Source organism: Carex rostrata, chromosome 21 (assembly GCF_964058835.1).
Source record: "Carex rostrata chromosome 21, lpCarRost1.2, whole genome shotgun sequence".
Classification (NCBI taxonomy): domain Eukaryota; kingdom Viridiplantae; phylum Streptophyta; class Magnoliopsida; order Poales; family Cyperaceae; genus Carex; species Carex rostrata.
In genome coordinates this window covers 2,575,451-2,603,428 of record NC_135938.1, presented here as the reverse complement: position 1 = coordinate 2,603,428, position 27,978 = coordinate 2,575,451, and the positions used below count along the sequence as shown (strand labels likewise).

The following is a 27,978-nucleotide window of genomic DNA, read 5'->3' as shown; positions in this document are numbered from 1 at the left end:
CCTTAATATAGTTTTATTTAATTGGTTTAAATTATGTTCCTTTCATAAATTCAAATCGAAAGTTCGTAAATTTTTGTAACTATATTCGCACATAAAATTTGTATATTTATTTCTCAATTTAAGATTCGAATAATTTGATTTCCCTTTTTTATGATTATATATATTCAATTAATTTTCTAAAAGTTCTAAATGAACGAGCTTTATAAATTATATATTTTATTTGCACGAATATTTTCTTATAATTATAATTTTATTTCTAGTGCTATATTTTATTTTATTTCTAAATCTCTAAATTTTATTATACATAATTTTATAATTTTATATATATGATTTACATTACGAAATTTTAGTTTCATTTTAGTCGGTCAGAAATTTCTGACAGATCGTTAAATTAATTCAACTTTTTATTTAAGCCAAATGATCAATTTAGTAATTTAATAAAGTTTTAAAATTTCGGAAATGTAACATTCTTCCCCCCTTAAAATAGATTTCGTCCTCGAAATTAAAAATCAAAATAGGAAATATTATCTTGCTTCATCTAAAATAGTTAGACCAAAAATTAAGATGCATAGTTTAACCAATTTAATTAATCGTATAAATTCACCACGCTTCCGCTGCGCTACTCTAATCAAAATATCTTGTATGAAAATCTCATCACGTACTTTCAAAATTATTACTATTAATTGCCATTCAACAAGAATTTTGATTTCATTCGAGACTTATTTAGCTGGTACCACAACATTAAGATTATTCTAACATAATTATTTGTTAATTTATTATTACAAGTTCATCTCAATTATAGAATTATAATATATTGCATACACACGATAACAATTTCGTATTACTAAAATAAAATAAAAACTTTAGATGTGTAGGTAATATAAAACTTAATATTACTCATTCCCTTGCTTTTCTATATTAATTAGAAACAATTAACTTCCTAATATTAAAAATCTTTACAGTTTTAAGTACGTTCATTTATTTGAATCACTAAATAATCACATTATCTTATGCACACATTAATTATTTTCATATTATCACGCAATAATGATGAACTCTCATTCTACGAAATTATCATTATTTATTTCCAAAATTATCAAGATTCTTTTCTTGAAACATGCCAAGTTCACTTAACTTTTATTAACTTTCTCTACCTCAATCTTTGTTTTATTAAAATTTTCAACAATTGTCCCGATAAGATCTAATCAAAGAACCCTATATATAATATCTCACTAGACTTGGATTTTTCACAATTTAATAATATTCATATTACAATTCATTTCAGAAAAACAAGAACAATACCAATATTAACTTATCTAAATGTCAAGATAGAATAACACAATCGAGGACAAGGTACACTCTCGGAAGGAATCTAAACAGAAATCTTTGATAAGTTCCGAAAATCGGAAGTCTGTGTCACAGTGGCTACTTCGAAAATTCAGTTTAACCTTTTAAAAATAATTCACAATATATACAATGTTTAGTTTTAACAATTATAGTGTACTTGTATATTCAATATACCTTGATAATCAATTATTTCTCATGCACATACAAATCTATCGATTTCCCTTCTGTTTAGATTTAATACGGCGGACCATAATGCTATCTAGCCTATAATATACTTTCATAGAAATATACCTATGTCATTGATAGTTATACGCAATCGTCAAAACTAACTTTTGGTTACATTCATCCTCAATACATGTAACAATTTACTTTTGTCGTTAAACATTTTCACGTAACTATATTAGAAAACCATATATTTTTCTAACAATGTTTGCCATATATGTTCGTACCAACTATCACTAAATAATCTAGCTAGATATTCTTAATAGATGTTTACTTAAAATGGTTCACAGTCACAACGTCTTGGTACTATAACTATCATGGAAATTTATATGTTAGAGTTTTGATTATATTCTCAAAGTGTTACCATTATATCTTAAACTCTTCTTTTATATCTGTACATGAGTGTATATAAAAAAAAATATAATACCATATTCGACTTCCATTAAGATATGTCGTTAATAAACAAGGGAATTTCGTAAACGATAATAATGACTCGATTGAATCTCAGTGATCTTTATACTGGTCTTTACATAAGTAATTATAAACCATAAGTATATATTAGTGTACATATGCAATACTCTTAACCAATAAGGCACATATATGCAACGACTCCATTAAATTAATTGGTGCACCATTAGTACGTAATAACAGGAAATGCAATAACTCCATAAACCAAGAAAGCCCTAAAATAAATCTTATTTAACCAACAAAACTATTGATGCATATGCAATAATCTTATAAAGATTACCTACTAATTATTTCCAATGAATTAAAAGAAATTTTCTAATAATATTTAAATCTATAAAGTTTGAAGTAAATCAATTCAATTCATTTTTACTGTCCAAAACAATATATGTTATGTCCTCGAGTGAATTCCTTTTACTATTAGTTTTGTAACAATTAACATTGTGCTAATGCCATAACAATATCAAAACTATCAATATTCTTTTCTCTATGATTATTAATATTTATTGGAAAGAAATTATCATTACTTTTAATATAATATGTCCAGTACATATAAACCTATCTAGCGGGTTTTATTTATTTATTTTTTTACAAGTCTTATAATTAAAACTTTTCAGTTTGATTGTCCTGACAAGATCTACTCGCAGCACTCTACAGAAATACACTTCACCAGATTTCAAGTTTCACTGTTTGATCAAACCATATTTCAAATCACATCTGGAGAACAAGAATAAAACAAATGTTGACTAATCTCAGTATCAATAAACGGTGCAACAATTCTAAACAGATTTCACAATCTCAAAAGAAAACTAATGGATTCAAGGAATCAAAATTTTGAGTCACATAATTAAATTATTTTCGATTCATACTTAATCATTAAAGATTCAATTTCAATATATTTATATATTTCCTTGTATTTATACTTTGACAATCTCTTCTTTTATATATACATATTCACCAGAACGTTACTATTTACATTTAGATCAACCATTATAATACGGTCTAGTCTATAATATATTTTCATATAAACGTACCTATATCATTGATTCTTATAATCAATCGTCAGAATTACACTTTCACATTTATTTCACAAATTCAATAACAATCGTATCATATATGTAACCGTTTGCGTTTACCATATGTACCCCTCTTTACAATGTTTACGATCAATAGATCCTTCCAATATTCTGTTTAATTTTCATACCAACTCAGTTTCTATATCATTTCACTTTTCATATCAGAGATAACACCAATAAACCAAAAAGGGAATTCGTAATAATACTAATAACTCAATACGATCTCACTGACGTTCACTCGACAGCAAATGAGTTATTGGCACTGCATATTCATGCTCTGATACCATCTTAACTGTCACACCCCAAATCCACCGGGTCTGACAGCCTGCCGCGTGTATCTATCAGGGGTCACATATACACGCAAGGCAGTGGATCTTTTTATATGCATTGCCAATATCCTCACTCGCTGCGTCCGAGTAACAAACCTGAAAATAATCGGGAGGGTGGGGGTGAGAATAAATTCTCAGTGCGAATTTGCCACATTTGAATTATTGGACTTGCAATCAAACTCTATATTCAATAATGAAACCCAAACAATAACAATGCAAACAGATATACATATAATTATAAATAACAGAATGCCAGTGCTCAACAACAATTTATCAACCTGAAACACAGTTCACGGAATTTCCAAGATGAATCTCAAACACAACATATATTTTGGCTTAACTCGATTCCTAACTCAGTTCAGTAGGGCTTGTAGCAATTACAGATGTTCTTTCGAGCTGAACCTTTATCAAACCCACATCTGTAGGGTTACTGACACCTACAGATGGCCAACCGCTGGACCCTTTATCTGACACCCATCTGCAACCGCTTGGCTTAACAGTTTATTAAGGTCTGGTTCAAATCATGTAAAGAAAATCCACTTTAGAATCGTTTCCAATATTCGTCATATTCAATCGACCGTTCAAATGCATTAACACGTAGGAAAATGCTACCGAGCCATAGACGTTACACAAGTCAACCACGATTTCCAATCACACATCTCATAACATAATCACCCTCCCTCGTCCCAACCGGTACTGGGAATATCGAGGGCCGTTCACCTAAGGCCATTTAGGATCCTGGGAATCCAAGTCAGCATACAGCCCGACTTGGCAAATTCATTGGATCCAAGTGCTTAACTTCGTAAATCCATTCACATACATATCAAATCCAATCGTGGTGACTTTCAATCAAAATCAGATCACAATAGATCAACGTAACCTATAACCATACCAGCATGCAAATCATTCAAGTCACATCAATTCGAGTTTAATTTGATTGGGCTATGCAAATGCTTTACACAATTCAGATGCAATCAATGATATTCAACATGACAAAACGAATACACAGTTTAATTCCTGAAAATAAAGTATCAAACAAGTCCAAGAATCCCGCACCTTATTATGACGAGCGTACCGCTTAATTTAAAGATTAGGCGTCTCGATTTGCCTCGCGAAATCTGGCTCGACTGAGCCTACACCTATATTATACGATTACTTGGTTTAGTTCGGTTACATTCTCAAAACTTAAATTCCAAATGCCGTCTTTCAATTCATCAGTTCTTTTATACCTTTCGGCTCATTTATAATCATTTTAATTCAAGTCCAATTCCAAATTTACATATACACCTCATGTCATATTCATTTCAATATTTCAGGGCTTATGAAATTTCAAGCCCAATTCACCTTATTTATCCAATTAAACACTCAAAGGCCCAATTTACTCAATTATTTCACTTTGGCCCATTTACGGATCAATTATTTATTTCCAATTCAATTTAATTAAAGACCCATAATTTAGTAAAGGTTTAAGCCTCCTATTTAAAATTTACAATTCATTTCAAGTTCATTATAACTATTTTCACTTTCAAATCCCATGTATAAAATTCTCATGCATGTCTTACATTTTAATCCAATGGCCTACTTATTTAATTTATTTACATTTTTGGTCCCTGTCAAGTCAAGAACTGGTACACACACAAAATCAGCACCATTTACCGAGAAAATCAACAACCCGAGCAAAGGTGTAATTAACTATAATTCCCTTTACAAAATCCTAACTACAATTCCCTTTAATTCATACAATCACTATGTTCATATATTTTACCATTCCGACCATTAATAAAATCATTTTGCAATATAACCCCTTATACTTAATTTATTCGAGCAATTCGATCGAGTCGGGAAAATCAACAACCCGTACTCGAAACTTAACAAATTCACATCCTACGACATTAATCGATTCATCAAGAATTTAGAGGTGAATTTCTTTTTTTTTAGAATTTACCCGAAATAGAAAATATCGAAAGAAAGCGGCCGATTCCGAGGGTTTCGCCTCGCCTCGCGGCCATCTCACTCGGGCACTAGCAAGCATCATAGCACCCCAAGAAAGCACCAGTGGAACCGAAATGGCAAGCACCACCAAAAATCCGAATTCTAGGGTTTCCCAAAATCCAAACTCAACGGCAACCGAGACAACGAGAGAGAGGTCAGTCGGGAAGGGTCCACGGTTTAGGGAGAGAAGAAAGGTAGGGTTTTCTAGTGGGGCCGCGGGTCAGTGAGCAAGGGCGCGGGTTAGGGTTTTGACGGGTGGGGAAGAGAGGCGGGAAAAAGAGAGAGAGGGCGGGCTGGGGTTTTCCGAACCAAGGAGGAGAGAGAGGAGAGGGTGGGGCGGGGGTGGCTCGCCGGCGACGGGGACGGGGACGGGGGGGGGGGGGGGGGCGGAGCCCCCTGTCTCTTCTTTCTTTGGCGTAACAGAGGGGGGGGGGGCTGGGGGTTCACGTACAGGGAGGGAGAAGAGAGAAAGAGAGGGAGAGGGGTGTATTAAATGGGGCTGCTTCAAGATCCGTGCTGGCTGGAATCCAATGGTCCAAATAATTCGAAACCTTAATATAGTTTTATTTAATTGGTTTAAATTATGTTCCTTTCATAAATTCAAATCGAAAGTTCGTAAATTTTTGTAACTATATTCGCACATAAAATTTGTATATTTATTTCTCAATTTAAGATTCGAATAATTTGATTTCCCTTTTTTATGATTATATATATTCAATTAATTTTCTAAAAGTTCTAAATGAACGAGCTTTATAAATTCTATATTTTATTTGCACGAATATTTTCTTATAATTATAATTTTATTTCTAGTGCTATATTTTATTTTATTTCTAAATCTCTAAATTTTATTATACATAATTTTATAATTTTATATATATGATTTACATTACGAAATTTTAGTTTCGTTTTAGTCGGTCAGAAATTTCTGACAGATCGTTAAATTAATTCAACTTTTTATTTAAGCCAAATGATCAATTTAGTAATTTAATAAAGTTTTAAAATTTCGGAAATGTAACATTCTTCCCCCCTTAAAATAGATTTCGTCCTCGAAATTAAAAATCAAAATAGGAAATATTATCTTGCTTCATCTAAAATAGTTAGACCAAAAATTAAGATGCATAGTTTAACCAATTTAATTAATCGTATAAATTCACCACGCTTCCGCTGCGCTACTCTAATCAAAATATCTTGTATGAAAATCTCATCACGTACTTTCAAAATTATTACTATTAATTGCCATTCAACAAGAATTTTGATTTCATTCGAGACTTATTTAGCTGGTACCACAACATTAAGATTATTCTAACATAATTATTTGTTAATTTATTATTACAAGTTCATCTCAATTATAGAATTATAATATATTGCATACACACGATAACAATTTCGTATTACTAAAATAAAATAAAAACTTTAGATGTGTAGGTAATATAAAACTTAATATTACTCATTCCCTTGCTTTTCTATATTAATTAGAAACAATTAACTTCCTAATATTAAAAATCTTTACAGTTTTAAGTACGTTCATTTATTTGAATCACTAAATAATCACATTATCTTATGCACACATTAATTATTTTCATATTATCACGCAATAATGATGAACTCTCATTCTACGAAATTATCATTATTTATTTCCAAAATTATCAAGATTCTTTTCTTGAAACATGCCAAGTTCACTTAACTTTTATTAACTTTCTCTACCTCAATCTTTGTTTTATTAAAATTTTCAACAATTGTCCCGATAAGATCTAATCAAAGAACCCTATATATAATATCTCACTAGACTTGGATTTTTCACAATTTAATAATATTCATATTACAATTCATTTTAGAAAAACAAGAACAATACCAATATTAACTGATCTAAATGTCAAGATAGAATAACACAATCGAGGACAAGGTACACTCTCGGAAGGAATCTAAACAGAAATCTTTGATAAGTTCCGAAAATCGGAAGTCTGTGTCACAGTGGCTACTTCGAAAATTCAGTTTAACCTTTTAAAAATAATTCACAATATATACAATGTTTAGTTTTAACAATTATAGTGTACTTGTATATTCAATATACCTTGATAATCAATTATTTCTCATGCACATACAAATCTATCGATTTCCCTTATGTTTAGATTTAATACGGCGGACCATAATGCTATCTAGCCTATAATATACTTTCATAGAAATATACCTATGTCATTGATAGTTATACGCAATCGTCAAAACTAACTTTTGGTTACATTCATCCTCAATACATGTAACAATTTACTTTTGTCGTTAAACATTTTCACGTAACTTATGTCGATGATAGCTCATAACATAATTTGAGCAGATACAAATAAGCCGATATTGAACAATATATGATCCCGAAACAAATTTAATTAAACACCCAATCCGTAATAAATTAGAAGTTTAAATTACAAGGTTTTAAATTTAAAATATTTAAAATATTTTTAAAACTTAAACGAATTTCGTTGCTAATTAATAAGGACAATTAATTAGCAACAAAAATATTTATTTTGTACTTAAACTTGAAACGACGGATTAACAGTAAAATTAGATTAGTAATTAAATAACGAATTTCACGACTTTATAGAAATAAATAAAACACGTAAACTTAGTTTAAAAGTTTCGTTTCTAAAATTTATAAATCAACCTACGTATTTAAATAAACAACCTAACCGTATTTAATTGAAATACGAATTTAGTTAATAATTATTAATTTAACATATTTTATCAAAATATTAGGATTAGGAATTTTAAATTATAAATTACGTTTTGAAATCGAATTCGAACGACTAGATTAATTATATGTCAACTAAATTAAATCAAAGTAAAGGCGGGGGTAGATTAGAGGATTAATTTTGCCCGCCTAGGGCATGCCCGCCCTGCCCGCTCGTGTACCCGTGCCCGAGCCCGGGTATAGGTCGGGTACTCGGGTACACGGGTACGGGCAAAAAAAGGGCCGGACTCGATTTTTTGGGCAAATACCCGACCATACCCGTACCCGTGTACCCGTTGTACCCTACCCGGGTACCCGTACCCGTATACCCGTTGTACCCTACACGGGTACCCGTACCCGTTTAAATTCAAAATTTCAAAATTTTCAAAATTCCCCCCAACCCATTTAAATTCTGTTTTTTTTTTTTTCTAATTTCTGTTTTTTAATTTCTGTTTTTTAAATTCTGTTTTTTTAATTCTGTTACAATTTCTGTTTTTTAAATTCTGTTTTTTAATTTCTGTTTTTTAATTTCTGTTTTTTTATCTCTGTTTTTTTTAAATTCTGTTTTAATTTCTGTTTTTTAAATTCTGTTTTTTAAATTCTGTTTTTTAATTTCTGTTTTTTAAATTCTTTTATTTTATTTCTGTTTTTTAAATTCTGTTTTTTTTAATTCTGTTTTAATTTCTGTTTTTTAAATTCTGTTTTTTAAATTCTGTTTTTTCATTTCTGTTTTTTTATTTCTGTTTTTTTATTTCTGATTTTTAAATTCTGTTTTTTAAATTCTGTTTTAATTTCTGTTTTTTAAATTCTGTTTTTTAAATTCTGTTTTTTAAATTCTGTTTTTTGATTTCTGTTTCTTGATTTTATATGTTAGATTCATTTTTAATAGGTTAAAAAAATTGGTTTTTTAATTTATATTTTTGAATATGTGAAGTAATTAGATTTGTTTTTAATAGGTTAGATTTTATTTTTGAAATTCGGATTTATTTTTAATAGGTTAAAAAAGGATGTTAGATTTATTTTTGTGAATATGTTACATTAGATTTTATTTTAAAAATGTTAGATTTATTTTTAAATAGATTAGATTTATTTTTGAATATGTTAGATTTATGTTGAATAGGTTAGATTTAATTTTGAATATGTTAGATTTATGTTGAATAGGTTAGATTTATTTTTAAAAATGTTAGATTTATTTTAAATAGGTTAGATTTTTAATTTATATTTTATTGTTTTCAAGTAATTGATTTAAGATATTTTTTATTTATATTTTATTTAACCTATTAAAAATAAATGAACGTTTACAAAATATATTATCAATTTAAAATGTAAACTAAAAATTTCAAGATATAAATAAATTATGAAACTATATAGTTAGAATGAGAATTTGAAAATAAAATAAAATGACTCGTGTAAAGAAATAAATAAACACATTTGTACCCGATTTTTTTATTTTTACCCAAAAATATTATTATTTTAATTAAAATACCCAGCTTTTCGCCAGAATTTTAAAAATACCCAACCCGTGGAATTTTTCCACGGGTTGAAATTTGAATTCCCACCGTGGAAAAATTCCACGGGCCAGACCCATTTTTTTTTTTCTTTAAAAAACAGAAATTTGTATTTATTTTTTATTTTTTGTATTGAAATATTAGAAATATTGGATATATTTCTTTGAAAATAGATGGAATACAATATAATTTGATTTATTAGAAAGACTGCAACAAATAACCCGGATCAATATTTTTCAGATCGGATTTTTCACGGCTGTAAGAAAAATTAATATATTTCTTTATGTGTTATTGGAAAAAAATAAAAATGCTTAGATTCCGAGTTATTGATCTCGGTTCAAAAGTCACTTCTATGTAATCTAGAAAATATTATGATCTTTCTAGTACATTTAATTTATTAAAAGTTATATCTATTTTGAAAAAAAAACAAAAACTTTAATTTATTTAATTATTATTATTCAAAAATAATTCTCAAAATAGATAAAACTTTTAATAAATTAAATGTACTAGAAAGATCATAATATTTTCTAAATTACATAGAAGTGACTTTTGAACCGGGATCAATAACTCGGAATCTAAGCATTTTTATTTTTTTCCAATAACACATAAAGAAATATATTAATTTTTCTTACAGCCGCGAAAAATCTGATCTGAAAAATATTGATCCGGGTTATTTGTTGCAGTCTTTCTAATAAATCAAATTATATTGTATTCCATCTATTTTCAAAGAAATATATCCAATATTTCTAATATTTCAATACAAAAAATAAAAAATAAATACAAATTTCTGTTTTTTAAAGAAAAAAAAAATGGGTCTGGCCCGTGGAATTTTTCCACGGTGGGAATTCAAAATTCAACCCGTGGAAAAATTCCACGGGTTGGGTATTTTTAAAATTCCGGCGAAAAGCTGGGTATTTTAATTAAAATAATAATATTTTTGGGTAAAAATAAAAAAATTGGCATTTGTACTTAGCCGAATAAACATACAAATTTTCGCAAGAATAATTTTTATATATAAGTTACAAATTTTATTTATTTAGGAATTATAAAGATCTGACTTGATAATTTTATGTATATATATACACTATTTGATATTGAAGTATTGAACTATTTAGATTTTAAAAGTCGAATTATAAACACGTAATAATATTTATACGACACTGTTAAAAAAAACAGAAAAAAAATATCCTAAAATTAAAAAATATATTAGAAATTGATCAACTTTTAATCTATAAAATAGTTCTTTTAGACAAAATCAATTGTCCTAATCTGAAAATAGTTTAATATTCTAATTCTCAAATGAAAAAAATCACTTTTATGCCTGAATCTCTGTCTTTGCTCTCTTCAATGATGGAAATTAATTGTTTTGCTAATATTTTATTTTGAATTTATTTGATTAAATATTAAGTGATATTTGACAATTTTCAAATTAAGTAATGAAAATGTTGAGTTTAAATGTAGAAGAAAAAAGATAACAAAAATAAACTCAAATATTAGTTTTAGTGAAACTAAATAATTTGTCAAATATCACTAATTGACACAAATGTGATACACTAGAATTGCATAACACTTTTTATTATAACATTAAAAAATACATATAATTGACACAAATTTTAATTTATTTGAATTTTTTCTACAATTAGTTATGAATTTTCAAAGTTCTACCGTAAGAAAAAACTCCAAACATCTATAACTTTGGATACGAGTGTCGGATTCACGCGTTCTTCGACTTTTCGGAAAGGGGAGAATGAGACGGATCCGATTTTGCAATAATAATTAGAATGAGAATTTAAAAATAAAATAAAATGACTCGTGTAAAGAAATAAATAAATACATTTGTACTTAGCCGACTAAACATACAAATTTTGGCAAGAATAATTTATATATATAAGTTACAAATTTTAATTTTTTAGGAATTATAAAGATGTGACTTGATAATTTTATGTATATATATACATACTATTTGATATTGAATTATTCATATTTTAAAAGTCGAATTATAAATACGTAATAACATTTATACAACACTGTTGAAAAAAAAAAAAAAGCAAAAAAAAATCCAACAAAAAAACAGAAAAAAAAACAACAACAAAAAAAAAACAACAACAAAAAAAAAAATACCCGTACCCGCCCTACCCGTCAAGGGTACACGGGTGCGGGTATAGGACGGGTAGGATATGGTTTTTGAAAAAAATACCCGACATACCCGTATACCCTAGTACCCGTCATACCCGTACCCGAGACGTACCCGTACCCGTGCCCGGGTATACCCGGGGTACCCGTACCCGCCCGACCATTAATACACTAGGGTAGATCATGATGGATTTGATGTTGAGGAAATGTTAAAGATGATGGACGAGGATCCAAAGAATGAAGGGTTGAAAAATGCTGGAATTGGATTGGCAGACTTTGCTTCCAGCTCTCAATTTCTGAGCCTTACTGCTGTGAAGTGTGAACTATGATAGCATTGATTACGAGTTGCTTAACCAGCAACCACCCCCTGTTTGGTTGTTTAGCCCGCAGAAACAACCCCCTGTTTGGTTTGCTGATTAGGATTCAGTATCTGGTGTTTGATTGTAGTTTCTAGTAATTTTATGGATGAAACTAATTTTCTGACTAGAATTTATAGATTTTATCTGTGGCTGAACCTAATTGTAAAGTATTAAGTAGTAAATTAACTGTTGGATGGTGTTTTATAAAACTTATGACAAATAAAAAATTTAGAGGTCTTTCATGACATTATCCAAAAAAATAAAAAATAATTTAAATGTGAAATGATGATTTAAAAATTGCAGAACTGAGATAGAGTTTATGTAACCATATATATTATTTCGTTTTAAGCTAAAGCTCTGATAAATTTAATACTGCTAAAATAGGAGCAAGGGTTACGCAAAATAGTTAACACAAGTAATATTATTTTTTAAAATAACTAAATAACATGTTTAATAAAGGGGGAATTTCATATATCCCCTTCAAAAACTTTAATATTATGTATTTTCCCCTCAAAAAACTGTAATAACATATTTACCCTTCAAAACATTAGAAACTCACATATTTATCCAAAATCACTAAACTAGTCAAATTTAATACTTAAAATTAAATAAATCATATTAATTACTGAAAAATAACTAATATGTCCTCACTCCCTTCTTTCTCTCCTCTCTCTCTGCTTCTCCAAAACCTAGCGCCAAAACACCACAAAAACCTGACGCCAAATCTCCTTAATTAATACTTAGATCACTCCCCTCTCAATAATCCAAAAAATAATATTGAAATTAATTACTCAAATATCGAGAAACGTGAGATTTTGCTAGGATACTTGCTCGGAAAACAACAAACCACCTGATGCATATATTTTTGTATGCTTTGTGAAAAATAATTAATCAAACCATCTCAATCTATAGTTTAAATACAAAATGCAAGTATGGACAATCATAATCACAACCAAAAATTAGTAGACATCACAACTATTAGACAATCAAACATTATTAACTCATGACATCACACGGCTTTGACTTCTTACTCCGACGTGCTTGTGAATTCTTTGCTCGTCCCCTAATTTTTAAAAAAATGTATTGTCAGTTTCTACAAAAGAAGTATAGCTTTACAAGTTTGATGATTTGTATCAATAAACATGAACCAACAACTAAATTTCAAAGAAGACAATAAACATGTATATACTGGTATCTACGTCAATAAAAACCAGAAACTTGATGATTTGCAAGTGTATGGATTTAGTTTCCCTATGTAATGCTAGCCCCTTCTTATTGCAATTTCTATTGGGCATTTTCACAAACACCTTATGTGCAACCCAAATTCCTGTTTTGTTTGTTCTCATTTTTTATTTTTAGTTATGAAGAAACTATGTTATACTGGTTCTAGTACAGGATTGGAATTATAAAAAAGTATTAGCCCAATATATTCCCATAGAATTGCTTGCATTTTGAATACGACCTCAAATTTAATGTATGTCAGAGGCCTCTATTATGATATACATTAAAATAATAAGTCACAAAAATACCTACCATGTTTCAATGGATATAAGAGAAATAGATGAAATTACTCATATAACAAAAAAATGTTGATATCAGAGAAGGGCGAGGCACTTATCAGAGAAATCGTTGAAAACCTAAATTAGTACTTACCCGATAATAGGTGAATTAGGCATATTCTCCCATCTAGGTCCCGAGGGATTGCTCTCAACCAAGTCCATGTAACTGTGCGGAGCAAATAAAGATCGGCCCTTCAAGTCTGATGTTATATCACAGAGGCTCGGAATAAGCAGAGATTGGGGCAACGATGCCATATGTGAGAGGGGCGGGGCACTAGTTTTTCTTTAGAGAAGTAATTTATGTGAGATAGGAAGATAAATTTATGGTGAGAGAGGAGAATTTTAGTGTGAGTTTTTGGCGCCAGGTTTTGGAGAAGCAGAAGAGAGGAGAGAAAGAAGGAAGGGAGGGCATATTAGTTATTTTTCATTAATTAATATGATTTATTTAATTTTAAGTATTAAATTTGACTAGTTTAGTGATTTTGGGTGAATATGTGAGTTTCTAATGTTTTGAAGGGTAAATATGTTATTATGATTTTTTGAGAGGAAAATACGTAATATTAAAGTTTTTGAGGGGGATATGTGAAATTCTCCCTTTAATAAATAATTGGCAAGATACATGTATTATGGAATGCGAATCATTATTATATATTTTTTAAATGATGTAATATTATATTTTTTGAATAATTGGCAAGATACATGTATTATGGAATGCGAATAATTATTATAATTTTCCAAAATGGCCTCTTCGTAGGCATTGTTATAATCTTTTAATTCAGAAAAATTATCATCATCAAACGCTTCACGGTCTCTATTTGTAATTGTACCTCTCTGCTTTGCAACTACAACAGGACAATATAAAATCTGTAAGCAAAGCTTGGAGTGATTTGTAAATTAAATTAATTTTATTTTTTTATGGTAATGAAGTACTACCAGCTGCTTTGTTGAACAAATTGGGATTTATCCAGAGAATGCTGCTTATGTCCAAAGGCTTTTAGTGAATTAAATAAGCTCTTTACAGGAACTTACCACAAGGTTTCTCAAAGAGAGAGAAAGATACTCGGGCATAAATCTGAGTGCAGTATCAAGAGAACTGAAATCGTGGTACACTTGAATAATTTCTTAAGTGATTGAAATCCACACTCCCCAGCTTGAATGCAACCAGGAATTGAAATGAGAAGTAAAATTAAACAAAAGTATGATTAAATCAGCAAACTTATATTTCAGGTTATAGTTGTGCTTTTGGTTTTTATGTTAATATGCCCCTTTCGTTGCAATTGAACTAGATAAGAGCAAAGGAGAGAGGGGAGAGGTGACAATGGATGATTGGATGTATTGTGTGGGCCCCACGAGGAGAATCTCTGCACCTCTACTCAATAGTGGCATTGTCATGTCAAAAAAAAGAAATAGTGGCATTGTCATGTCAAAAAAAAGAAATAGTGGCATTAATTTGTCTGCAATTTCTACTTAGGGTTGGGTTGTATCCGGATTCCGGACTCTGGACTCTGGACCGTCCGGATGGTTAATAATTTAGTCCCACTACTATAAGAGATTTAGAAAGAAACTAGTTAAGTGTCCGTATCTTGCAACGGAGAAACAAAAAATTTAGTTATCAAAACAAGAGAAAAAATTACAAATAAAAATTATAAGGACATGATCTTAATAAATTATCAATTTAAGATGGTTCCATGAAACTGAGCAACAATGCCTTTTGATGCAACCCAGTTGAGTCTCAATTTAGCCATACTTTTAAAATCAAGCATGTAAGTTAAAACAATGAGTGAAGAGAGAGACGCATCGGGAAGGAAAAAAGGAGGTCCGCGTGAGTGCGTATCCACTGAGATATCTCAACTTTTGCGTAACCGACATGTTCGGTGCCTATTCGGTGATAGCGCAGGGGTCTGTATTATTTGTGCTTTGCGATTCGTGTAGAACGTATTTAAACGGTTGGGATTTTCTATAAAGTCACGCAAAGTTTGAGATATCTCAGAGGATACGAATTCGGTCGGTGTGGGAGAAAAAGGCGACACAATTTGCACGTGGCTTTTCATGTGGTTTTTTATGTAGCAAATAACTGGTTAACTAAATTTATACTTCTATATATTTGGCAGCATGAAACAGAGACATAAAATCAATATTATTTATTAATGGCTGAGATTGAGATTTACTTTTGATGAGTGGTTGAGATCTATTGGATGAACAGCTGCGATTCTCTCTGAACAGATAGGTGATTGGATCCCAAAAAAATCAATGTGGTATTATAGTAGTAGAAGATAGAAGATAGTGGGTATTATAGTAGTAGAAGATTGAAGATAGCTATATAAGATACGGAGCGCTATCCTTATTGGGTTGAATCTTGGCGAGATGGGAATGTTGCGATATCATATTTTGGATATCCGCTCTGTTTAGAAGTTGAATAAATTATCTGTCAATTTATTTTGGATATCCGCTCTGTTTAGAAGTTGAATAAATTATCTGTCAATTTATTTAAACCAAATAGATTTTGTTTGGCTAGTTTAATGATGTTTTGTGCTGCGATATCATATTATTTTACTTTTAAAATACTAATCTGCAATTACAAGCCAAATTAGGTTCAACATTCCAGCATACTGGTAGATAACAAACCCTAGCATTGTTTATCAATATCAGAAACAAAAAAAAAAAAAAAGAAACCAGGAGACCCTAGTTGTCGGATTATTTGCTTGAACAACTTATTGAACCATCTAGACTCAAATAAAAATTGTAATAGTTTCAGAACTAACAGAAAACAATGAGTGAGTCTATGGTACTATGCATATCACGGATTGTTATCGTGCTACGGCTCTATATTCGAGTTTTCAAATTCTAACGGTCGATCCGAACCATTCATCTTGTTCTCCATATTAATATGTGTTTGGAGACCAAATTTTACATTTTTTGAAAAAAATTTACTATTTTTTTTATATATTTAGAAAATCACTTGATCTGAAAATTTTGGACCATCAAAAAACAGTGATTTTCAATAAATCTAAAAAAATAGTAAAAAAATTTCAAAAAATGTAAAATTTGGTCTCCAAACACATTAATATGGAGAACAAGATGAACGGTTTGGATCGACCGTTAGGATTTGAAAACTCCAATATAGAGCCGTAATACTGTAACAAATCGTAATATGCATAGTACCATAGACTCACTCGAAAACAATTGATGCGTACTTATATCATCGTGCATGATGGAAATTAAAATCATTTTAACGCTATTTCCAAGTATGTCATCCTTTTCATTCTTTTTTTTTGTTTACTGAAATTTACTTTCATATAATAATTTAATAATATAATTTAATAAAAACTTGCTAGTTGCCAATCATCAACTAACTTTTAAAATATATATATATAGAGAGAGAGACTAATGTGCATTCGAATGTATATGGGACGAAATACATACGGTTTAAATTTGACTTTTCAAAATTCAAACAGTCGATCCAAACTATTCATCTTGTTCTCCATATTAATATGTACTTGGAGACCAAATTTTACATTTTTCTGAATTTTTTTTTACTATTTATTAAGTATTTTACAAAATTATTAATCTTACGGTGACTGCTGATTTTACTGTTTGAATCCGGCAAATGCTTATACCAGTGCCTTTAAAACATGACCATCAAGCTATATTTTAGTCGAAACAACCAATTTCATATAACCAACCAATCAACATAAGTTATTTCAAAGTAGCATTAAGATACAAATAACAGTGATAATTTACTTCTATAAAGTACAAGCTGGCCAGATTTGATAAATACACAACAATCATGCGTACCAAACTTGTCAGTATAGTATTATACAGGTCTGGTTAACAGCACCTATTTATCAAAATTTATGCATTTCTCCTTTCCTTTCTAATTTCTTGAAAAGTTGGTTTTAGGTTAGTTTGACTGTGTTTTATTTGTTGTGTAAATAGTGACAAGTTTAGATGCCTTTCAATAAAGAAAAATTACTCGAATTTCAAAAAATCGATTTCACAGATTTCTTGATTCCGATTTCACAAGTTTTGTACAAAAGAGCGCAGGGCTTTGTATTATATGACATATTACAAAAACCTGTTAAAGTCAACTGTTACATATTTTAGATAAGAGCGCAGGGCTGGTACAGAACGTTGGTACAACTTTCTGGTACAGAAAATCTGTTACGTATTATAGTTTTACTTTTACATAAGATTTACAAACAGAGGGTACAAATAGAGAGAAAGGAGAGAAATGAGAGAGGGATATAGTGGTCACATTAATTAATTAATATTGTTTAATAGTGTTAAATTTTACTATGTTATTGTTTTCGGATAAATATGTGAGTTTTTACAATTTTAAAAGATAAATATGATATTATAAATTATTGAGGGAGAATTACACAATATTGAAGTATTTGAGGGGATATATGAAATTCTCCCTATTAATAAATGAGGAGGAGTCCAATTACATCTTTTTTAGTGATACTGAATTACACTCTTGATTTTTAAAATTCAAACAATCGATCCAAACCGTTCAACATAACGAATATGTTAAAATGTACTTGCAGATTAAATTTTATATTTTTTTGATTTTTTTTTACTATTTATTAAGATGGGTACAAAAATTCAATGGTATGAATATAGCGATTACACTCTTGATTTTTAAAATTCAAACAATCGATCCAAACCGTTCAACATGATGAATATGTTAAAATGTACTTGCAGATTAAATTTTATATTTTTTTGATTTTTTTTACTATTTATTAAGATGGGTACAAAAATTCAATGGTATGAATATAGCGATTTTGTTAAATACTTAATAAATAGTAAAAAAAATTCCAAAAAAATGTAAAATTTGATTTGTAAGCACATTTTAATATATTCATTATGTTGAACGGTTTGGATCGACTATTTAAACTTTGAAAATTTTGAAAATTGAGAGTGTAATTCGGTGTCACAAAAAAAGGTGTAATTGGATCCCTCCTCTTAATAAATAGATTAGAGTGATGCTTCTATGGGCATAAGAATTTTTTTACTATTTATTAAGATGGGTACAAAAAATATCAAATTCAGACCATTGAATTTTGTACCCATCTTAATAAATAGTAAAAAAATTCAGAAAAATGTAAAATTTGGTCTCCAAGCACATATTAATATGGAGCACAAGATGAACGGTTCAGATCGACTGTTTGAACTTTGAAAACAAAAATATGTTCATTTTACAAATAGGTCCTTATGTCCATAGAAGCCTTTGCCTAGATGGAAAAATATTTAATTAAAAAGTCGTGATGGGTATATATCTAAATTTCTGTAAAAAATTCCCTACGTCTTTCCATCACTCTTCTGTGGTAGAAGCGAAACGACACCAGATTGAAAGAAGGGGAGAGAGAGAAAGAGAGAGGCGAAAGAAAATGCCTTGCCTAAACCTTTCGACGAATGCGAGCTTAGATGGTGTTGACACGTCATCAATCCTTTCGGAGCTGTCAAAGACTGTCGCCAGTCTCATCGGCAAGCCCGAGGCTGTCCGTTTCGTTCCTCCTCCTCTCTCTCTCTCTCTATCTCTCCTTTTTCTGTTTATTGTTTATATTATCTTCCGTATCAACCTAGGTTAAGAAATTTATTGCAATACTCGTCGAATCTTTAACTGATATATCAATTTTTTGTTGATCTGACCTTAAAATCCTACTTGATATTTTTCCCCTTTTGTCTTAAATTATAATTTGTATATGTCTAGTTTGACCTAATATGTGAGGCTAGTAAGTGATTTAGCTTCATTTGTGGCAAATTTTTTTGTTGATTTATTGTGTCAATTGTGTCAATTGGAGATTGAGTTTCAGTACCAGTAAAAATAGTTTACTAGTTATGTCGCTTGTTAACCCTAATTTAATGTCTCTCCCTTTTGTATTATGTCTAGTATGACCTAAAAATGCTAGGCTAATCAATAATTATAGGTATATATTAATGTAAATTTGAGATTTCTTCTGGTGCAAACCTTAGTTTACTGGTTCACCAACTTGTTTTCTTGTAGTGATTTACTAATTTATTATACTAAAAGGCAATCTCATTTGGGATTCGGTTCCATCCTGTGTTGACAAAGGTTCTTAAATTTAGTTCTGAATGGTTATGCATATTTCCTTATTCTCATTAGCTTGCATGTAATTTCATTAATTACAGTATGTGATGGTAGTTCTTAAGGGGTCAGTACCGATGTCATTTGGTGGGACCGAGCAGCCAGCGGCATATGGTGAGCTTGTCTCCATTGGTGGCCTCAGCCCTGATGTCAACAAGAAGCTGAGCGGCAGCATTTCTGCCATTCTCGAGGCTAAGCTCTCCGTTCCCAAATCACGGTTCTTTCTCAAGTTCTATGACTCCAAGGCAAGATTCTGTTTTGTTAGTTGCATATAGTTTGTATACCAGTATGTAAAGGCCTATAACTCCGGAATCTGGACATAAGGATTTAACCACAGTAGTGGATTGTACAATGATTATTCTGACCGTTTGATTGAAATGAGGTTGTCTAGATAGCATCATACTCTCAGACCAGAAGAAGTATGAGCTTGGAACCTTAGAGCTGTAAACAAACATCAGGATGAATCATTCACGCTCCAATTTGAGCGAAGCTGGCCTCCTGAACCCAAAACACAAAACTGATATCTGAGAGAAGCTGAATATAACCCCTGAAAATTATACAAAATTATGCTTTCTTGTTAGTATGCATTATGTTATGTGAGGGGAAAATATGTCGACTTATTCAGGGGCAGATTTAGAAAATTCAGATAGGGGGGACTAAAATTTAAAATTCATTATGCATGGCAGAGACTTGAACTCAAGTCTCTTCAATAACAAATTAGAATTTTAACCACTAAACTACAAGCACACGGGATAATTTACAAAAGGGATGAACTATATAAAAACTTCAAGAAAAATGAAAATTCGCTTAAATTTCAATATACATGATTAAAAAATTAGAAATCATGGGGGTGGCTAAGCACCCCCTAAACTATACTTAGATTTGCCTTTATTTATTGTTCTCAAATATTTTTCCCATTTACTTTTTTTCCATGGTTAATTTAAAATCTGAGACTTACAGTTGTAATGCACTAATGCAGGGTTCTAACCTTGGTTGGAATGGAACTACTTTCTAGATTTATCTCGAGAGCCCCCTGTTGTTGGTGCACTCCCTTCTAGGTTAATCTTAGTGATTCTCTCATGTAATGATGTGAGAATTTGAGTTCTTATTGCTCAAGTATTTTATGTTGTTAAATATCAAACCGAGTTAATAAAGGCAAACTCAGTATTATTGTGGCTGTTATGATGAAGTTGTGCCGTGTGCTTTTTACTATTCTGATAAGGTTGGTCACTTTAAAGCCTTTTATCCATTATGAATCAATGTTTTCAGTAATGCTTAATTAGCCAATTACAATTGGTTTAGCAGTATATGTACTTCCAAGTTTTCTGGACCTGATGTTTATAGTTATACTTCAGCATGAAAAACTAAAAAGGCACAGATAGATTTCAACAGTTCTTCCACCATTTAAGACTTCAACAAGAAGCTGAACGTCAGAATATAGCTGGATCCTTGAGATGTGCTAAAAAAGGAGAACTTTGATTCAAATTGACATCAACTGGATATCATGTATTCTTTCTTAGTGGTCACTGAAAACTATTTAATCTTTGCCTTTTCGTATGTTTTCGGTGCATACACAAGTTTTGGAGTAGAAAATGGGTGTTTTTAAGTCCACGAAGTCTCTTTAAAGGATCTACTTGAATAAAAAAAATGGGTGAATTTAATTGACTTCAAACTACGAATCAAATTATCAAAACTGATCTACTTGAATAAAAAAAAATTGAATTAAACATACAAAAATATTTAATTTTCAAATTAATTTTGTATTTAATCGAGTGGGAAAAAATGTCAAAAAATAAATGTACTACAATTAATTTATAAACATTTTATTTTTAATAGCTTGACTTTATACTATATTAATTCTAAAAAAATTTCTTTTTCATGTAAATGTATAACTTAAAAGGTATATTGGTTTTAACTGTTTAAGTTTGTCGTTTGAAATTAATCCGATATATATGAACTAAAAAACATTCTAATTCTACTCTTTAAGTTGTGTTCTTTTAGTATAAAATATTCAATCTCGGAATGTTATTTCTGTATATGGAACTTGTTTTGTTCTGGAGATTTGAACAGTGACGGGGGTAATTTTATCATGAAGCTTCTCATGTAACACTGTGAGAGCTCATTTACCTCATATAATATCTAAACCAGAAATATCCTATTAGACCCTGTAAAGTTGCCAAAAAATGCCTAACAAAATAGTACCTTTTTTGGAGAATTTCCATAAATTCAGAAGTCAATTTTGGCCGCCAGTAGCTACAACGGTTTTTACAATCGCTACCATAGTAGCCTTTTGGGTTAGAGACTCAGAGGCCTTAACTACCACTCAGTTGCAAATCCTTTCTCTTTCTTCTCTGAAATCTTGGAGAATTTTCTAAAAACACTAATTTGTGTTGTGAGTAGAAGTGTAGAACTAAGGGTGTTATTAAGACTGCTCCCGGAGGAGATCCTCATTAAAGAGAAGGAAGGGGACTAGGTGACGGAGAGATAATCCTTCGAACAGTAGAATCTACACTTCAAATCGGAAGTGAGAGATTTTACCAAAATCTTCTTGTCGCTCATCTCCGAACAAATACTCTTTCCCTTACGTTCCCTTTCGTTCCCCTTCATTCCCTCTCTAATTCTCCTTTTATGGAGCAGGTGAGCTTGTCTGGTCAGCCTGGATTTTGCAAGCTCTCACCTTTGTACAAGGAATTTACTGTTCCCTCCCTCCGCGTCCCTCATCTGGAGCTGAACCTAAGAGGTGTTTGGTGAGTTTAACTTCAAAATTTATTGTATTAGTTTTAAACGACAAATCAAAACTGTTAAAACTCATCTACTATGCAGATGATGATTTACATGTAAATTTTTTAAAAAATTTTGAACTATTTTAGTATAAAGTCAAGTGGTCAAAATTAAAAGATTAATAAGCTAATTTTAGTGTATTTATTTTTTGAACATTTTTTTATCACTTGATTTATATTAAATTAATTCAAAATTGTAACATGTTTACATGTAAATTTATCACTTCTCAAATAGACTAGTTTTAATGATTATGATTCTTATTCAAAATCAATCTGATAAATTTTGAAGTTAAATTCATCCCTTGATAAGCTTAAGAACTCCCAAATTCTACTCTGAAACTCATTTTTGTAACAGTCTTAACAGGGCTGCAGCGCTTGTTAGTTTAATAATCTTTGTTTAATACTTTTATTCAATTAAAGGATGATGTAGATATTTATTTATTCAATTTATCAATATTCAATTAGTCCGAAATTTTTTAGTTACCTCTACAATCTTAATATTTCAAAATTCTGAATGACCATTGATTCCTTAAAGTACGAAAGTCACCACAAACTTAGGTTGTGTTCTAATTGGAGGTACGCAGAAGGAGAGAGTGAAATATATTGTGCGGAGGAGAGATTCATCTCAGATTGTTCGGTCAGAGCAAATTCATCAGCTCCAGAAAGAAGAAAACGAAGAGAAAACGGAAAAGAATAATTACTGTTCGGAGAAGAGACAAAGTGAGCACCGTATATATTTTTGTCCAAATTCTTTACCTCTAAATTGGAGTGTAACTTCACTCTTTGAAAAGAAAACTCACCCATAGAACTCTTCTTTCATTTTCCATTAATAAGCTTTTACATTCATTTTTTGGAGCACAGCCTTAACTGCGCATGATTTTTTTTTTATCCAAATATTATTTCAGCCAATGAGAAACCATTTGACCCAGTGAGAATATTTAATGAATGAGTTCCAGTGAGAAACCCCTTTGACCCCATTCAATTTTTATGGTAAGTAAACAGAAAATTGAGTGGGCCGTAGTGAGAAAACATTTGACCGAAAAACATGAACTAAATCAAATGAGTGAGTCTATGGTACTATGCATATTACGATTTGTTACCGTGCTACGACTCTATATTCGAGTTTTCAAATTCTAACGGTCGATCCGAACCGTTCATCTTGTTCTCCATATTAATATGTGTTTGGAGACCAAATTTTACATTTTTTGAAATTTTTTTACTATTTTTTTAGATTTATTGAAAATCACTGTTTTTGGATGGCCCAGAATTTTCAGATCAAGTGATTTTCTAAATATCTAAAAAAAATAGTAAAAAAATTTCAAAAAATGTAAAATTTGGTCTCCAAACACATATTAATATGGAGAACAAGATAAACGGTTCGAATCGACCGTTAGAATTTGAAAACTCGAATATAGAGCCGTAGCACGGTAACAACCTGTGATATGCATAGTACCATAGACTCACTCAAATCAAATTGGTGGGTTCCAGTGAGAAACCATTCAAAAGAATCAAAGCAATAATTGAAGTGGTGCAGTAAAGAGACTCTCTATGCGTAGCGTAGCACCGTAGCCAACTTCTTTCTTTAATACAAAATCTACTTGAATCTGATCTCCTAAATCCTGAGAGCTTACTATGGAAGTAGTGTATACAAATTGAAATAAGAAATAAAAAATCAAGATTATTTTCATGTCCTAAAGAACAAGCCCGTATAACAAATTCTAGGTAGAAATGGGAAGCGTCTGTTTGATTTAATGGGACTAACGGGTTTGATAAAACGGATTCATTAATCAGACATTAAAATTAGTAGAATACTTTTTAATTTGAATGAGTCTATGGTACTATGCATATTACGATTTGTTACTGTGCTACGGCTCTATATTCGAGTTTTCAAATCCTAATGGTCGATCCGAACCGTTCATCTTGTTCTCCATATTAATATGTGTTTGAAGACCAAATTTTATATTTTTTGAAAATTTTTTACTATTTTTTTAGATTTATTGAAAATCACTGTTTTTGGATGGTCCGGAATTTTCAGATCAAGTGATTTTCTAAATATCTAAAAAAATAGTAAAAAATTTTCAAAAAATGTAAAATTTGGTCTCCAAACACATATTAATATGGAGAACAAGATGAACGGTTCGGATCGACCGTTAGGATTTGAAAACTCGAATATAGAGCCGTAGCACGGTAACAACCCGTGATATGCATAGTACCATAGACTCACTCTTTTAATTTTTATAAACCATAATTAAAAAAAAATAATACATTTTTACCAAACCAACGTGATTACACTTTTTTTTTTACAAAAACCACGATCCACTGTGCCAGCTCTTCGCTTGGTTTTGAAAGGAGATTGCCCGAGGGGGCTACTATGTTCATCGTGCACTTGCTCTCTTTGCTCAGCTCCTACACCTACCACGAACTTGAATTATCACGCGGCTGCTAAAGCAAGCGTTGCTTCTATTTCGGTCTCCAGTGATTTCACATTTTTCAGATCCGTGGACACAGAAAATCCTAAACTGAGAGTTCCTGGCCAAAACAGGAATTGTCCCGGGCCGAAACTGGAGGTTCCTGACAAAAACTAAGGCCCAGAAAAGAAAAAAAGAAAAAATACATGGGACCGAAATACCACAGTCCCAGCTAAAAAAACAGTGGACTGAAATGGCATCTCTGTCCAAGGTATTACACCAACCGCTACACTAATGTGAAATCACTAAGGACTGAAATGTCATTCCGGACAAAAAAAAAAAAATTGGGGACCGAAATAGCATTTCGATTCTTATAATTTTTGTAAAGAAAAAAGTAATCATGTTGATTTGGTAATTTTTTTTTTAATTTTAGTTTATAAAAAAAATTCAATTTAGTAATCTGACGGTTTGAGAACTTACCATATCAGTTTTTATCCGACGGTGGTTATTTTTACAAGTAGCTTTTTATCTCACTACGCTATCACCTCTCTCTCTCTCCCTCTTTACTTTTTTGATTTTTGGAGGAAATCTATAAAAATAAATCCTTTTTTCCTTCTTTTGGCATCAAATTCATTTCTCTCACTATCACCTCTTCACTCACTCTCGCCATGGCCACCGCCGCCGCGTCTCCTCCTCCGATCCTCCCGATCTCCACCACTTCCGCCACCTCTCCCTCGCCTTTTTCCCCTCTGATCTCCCGCCTGAGTTCCTCCCTCCGTCGCTCCCTCTCCCTCGCCCGCCCCTGGCCAGAGCTCGTCGACCCCACCGCCTTCTCCCCCCGCCCCGACTCCTTTCCCTCTGCCATCCACCGCCTCCGCCGCAACCTTGCCTACTTCCGCCTCAACTACTCCCTCCTCCTCCTCTTCACCCTCTCCGTCTCCCTTCTCTCCCACCCGTTCGTCCTCATCCTCCTCCTCTCCCTCCTCTCCGCTTGGTCCTTCTTCTACTTCTATCGCGCCGCCGATTCTCCCCCGCTGACCCTCCTCGGCCGCCAGTTCTCCAGTCGGGAAATCCTCTTCATCCTCTCCGGCTTCTCCTTCTACGTCCTTTTCTTCACACCCATTGCATCTCTTATTATACAGTCTTTCCTGGTCGGGTTGGCGATAGTATGTGTGCACGGTGCCCTTCGAGTGCCAGAGGATTTGTTTCTTGACGAGCAGGAAGCTGCTGCTGGATCTGTAGCTGGAGGTGGTGGTGCCGCTAGTGGATTGCTTTCCTTCATCAATGCCGCAGCGGCTTCTGCCACGGCAAATCCTGCTTCACACGTTTGAGGCATCAGATTTGGTGGTGTTAGCAGTTAGCCTGTTACTCTGTTAGGTTTTCAATATTCAATCCACACTTTTGAAGCCTAGTTAAGAGTTAGATGCTTTTATAAGTTCGATTTAATGATGAATTGATTATTATATAGATCCTGATAACAAGAATTATGTTTGGTCTGAATTGTTAAGATTTCTGTTGCAATTTTTCTGGTATTGGATCTGAATCTGAACTAGCAACTGATGATGTATTCTTTTATTCGTTTATAATTGTTGCTACTTGATAGATTACTTTGTTTTTTAGTGATTGATTTTCACCTTTTGTTTCAAATCCCTTAAAAATGGAATTCACACTCTCTCCAATACCTGACAAGGGAATCTTTTAGATTACTAGATCTGGACCGTTCTTTTTAACCCGGCACGCATCTCAAAGCCCAATAACACTGTCCCCTATTGTAGCCCGAATCCCAAATCGGTTTGAGAGAATTCCAAATTGATTGAGATTTAATCTCAAACCGTAAAGTGAGGATAATCCTCTGCAATACCTGAGAAAGTCAAAATCTTGACATAATGGCGTACCCTTTATGTTTGTGCGTGCTTGGTGGTACAATCAACTAATAAAAAATCAAGATCTTGACATGCATCAACTGTTTGCGTTTTCTTCTGTTAACGTGGACGGTGGTAACATGTAGTAGACTAGTAGTTGGGATCGGTCTTGTTTTTATTCGGTGACCGGATGGGGTTTCGGATCCATTAAATGTATGTTACATTGTTACAACTTGGAAACCCAAATGAACCGAATCAAACGCAAGTGCTTGTCTTGAATTCTGAAAATGATTGCAGCTGTGGATAGCGACAGTGGCATAGAAGAGAGGGAAATAAATTAGCGTAATGCATTGGCATTGGCATGACAGATCAACTGGTTTAAGACACAATATCTACAATGGAAAATGTAAAATTTTATTTGAAAGTGGAAGTTACATGTCCTCAGTGCAATGAACTAATCTAATCAAGGAAAAATAAGAACTTTTGTGATGAAATATACAAACCTGTTTAGAACTGCAGAATACAAAAGCTTCCATTATCCACAAAATATTTTGGGCACTAGTCACCATTGGCCTCTATCATCACTGATCAGACTGTCTAAGCCAGAATATAACTTGATAGAAGGAGGAGCAGATTCAGGATTTTTGTCATGGGGCAAAAAAATATTGAATAGGGTTTAAATAGCTAATCGGATTTAAACTCATTGACTAATAGGGTACTCGATAAAATAATAATGCTTTGACTTATATTTTCCAATGCCCTGTAATTTCTGATGCTTTAAGTTATAATTCTAACTAACAATTATAATTAATTTATTTTGATTTTAACAATAAATTTAATCCGAATTACAAATCAAACATCTAGAGGGGCAAAAAAATTTTCAGGGAGCAAAGTCGATCAGTACCGATAAATCACCACTAAAACTTAAAATCCAGAGAGGCGACTGCCCCCTGTTACATGCTGAATCCGCCTCTAGATAGAAGATTCAGTCAACATCATTCACTGGATCCAATATAAACCACAAAATACCTGCCACCTTTATTCCACAAAGTAAAAACATTAACATGAAAACGGTGGGCCTATTGACGGATGATGCAATTGGGGAGACTA

At 31.7% G+C, this 27,978-nt stretch overlaps 2 protein-coding genes, 1 long non-coding RNA gene and 1 pseudogene across 4 annotated transcripts in view; 3 read left to right on the top strand and 1 right to left on the bottom strand.

Annotated features, from left to right (window-relative positions):
- The window catches only part of LOC144573497 (dehydration-responsive element-binding protein 2B-like), a 28,130-nt gene extending 15,866 nt beyond the window's left edge, over positions 1–12,264 (top strand). The window contains exon 3 of the mRNA XM_078323278.1: positions 12,239–12,264. The gene's annotated coding sequence lies outside the window, so the exon portion shown is untranslated. The remainder of the gene's footprint in view (positions 1–12,238) is intronic.
- On the bottom strand, positions 3,310–5,786 carry LOC144572946 (uncharacterized). The gene is made up of 3 exons (XR_013517840.1): positions 5,385–5,786; positions 4,496–4,578; positions 3,310–3,535 (listed from the first exon to the last, which is right to left on the bottom strand). It is a non-coding gene; the product is annotated as an uncharacterized LOC144572946 (long non-coding RNA).
- Positions 12,265–19,011: 6,747 nt separating the features above from the next.
- On the top strand, positions 19,012–21,007 carry LOC144573068 (uncharacterized). Its single transcript, XM_078322757.1, has 3 exons — positions 19,012–19,210; positions 19,863–20,063; positions 20,798–21,007. Exons 1-3 carry the CDS (start codon positions 19,100–19,102, stop codon positions 20,831–20,833), a joined length of 348 nt encoding a protein of 115 aa, XP_078178883.1. The 5' UTR covers positions 19,012–19,099; the 3' UTR covers positions 20,834–21,007.
- Positions 21,008–25,592: 4,585 nt separating this feature from the next.
- Positions 25,593–26,506, top strand: LOC144573067 (PRA1 family protein B2 pseudogene; annotated as a pseudogene). Its single transcript, XR_013517876.1, has one exon. The product of XR_013517876.1 is annotated as a PRA1 family protein B2 pseudogene (transcript).
- The last annotated feature ends 1,472 nt before the right edge of the window (positions 26,507–27,978 follow it).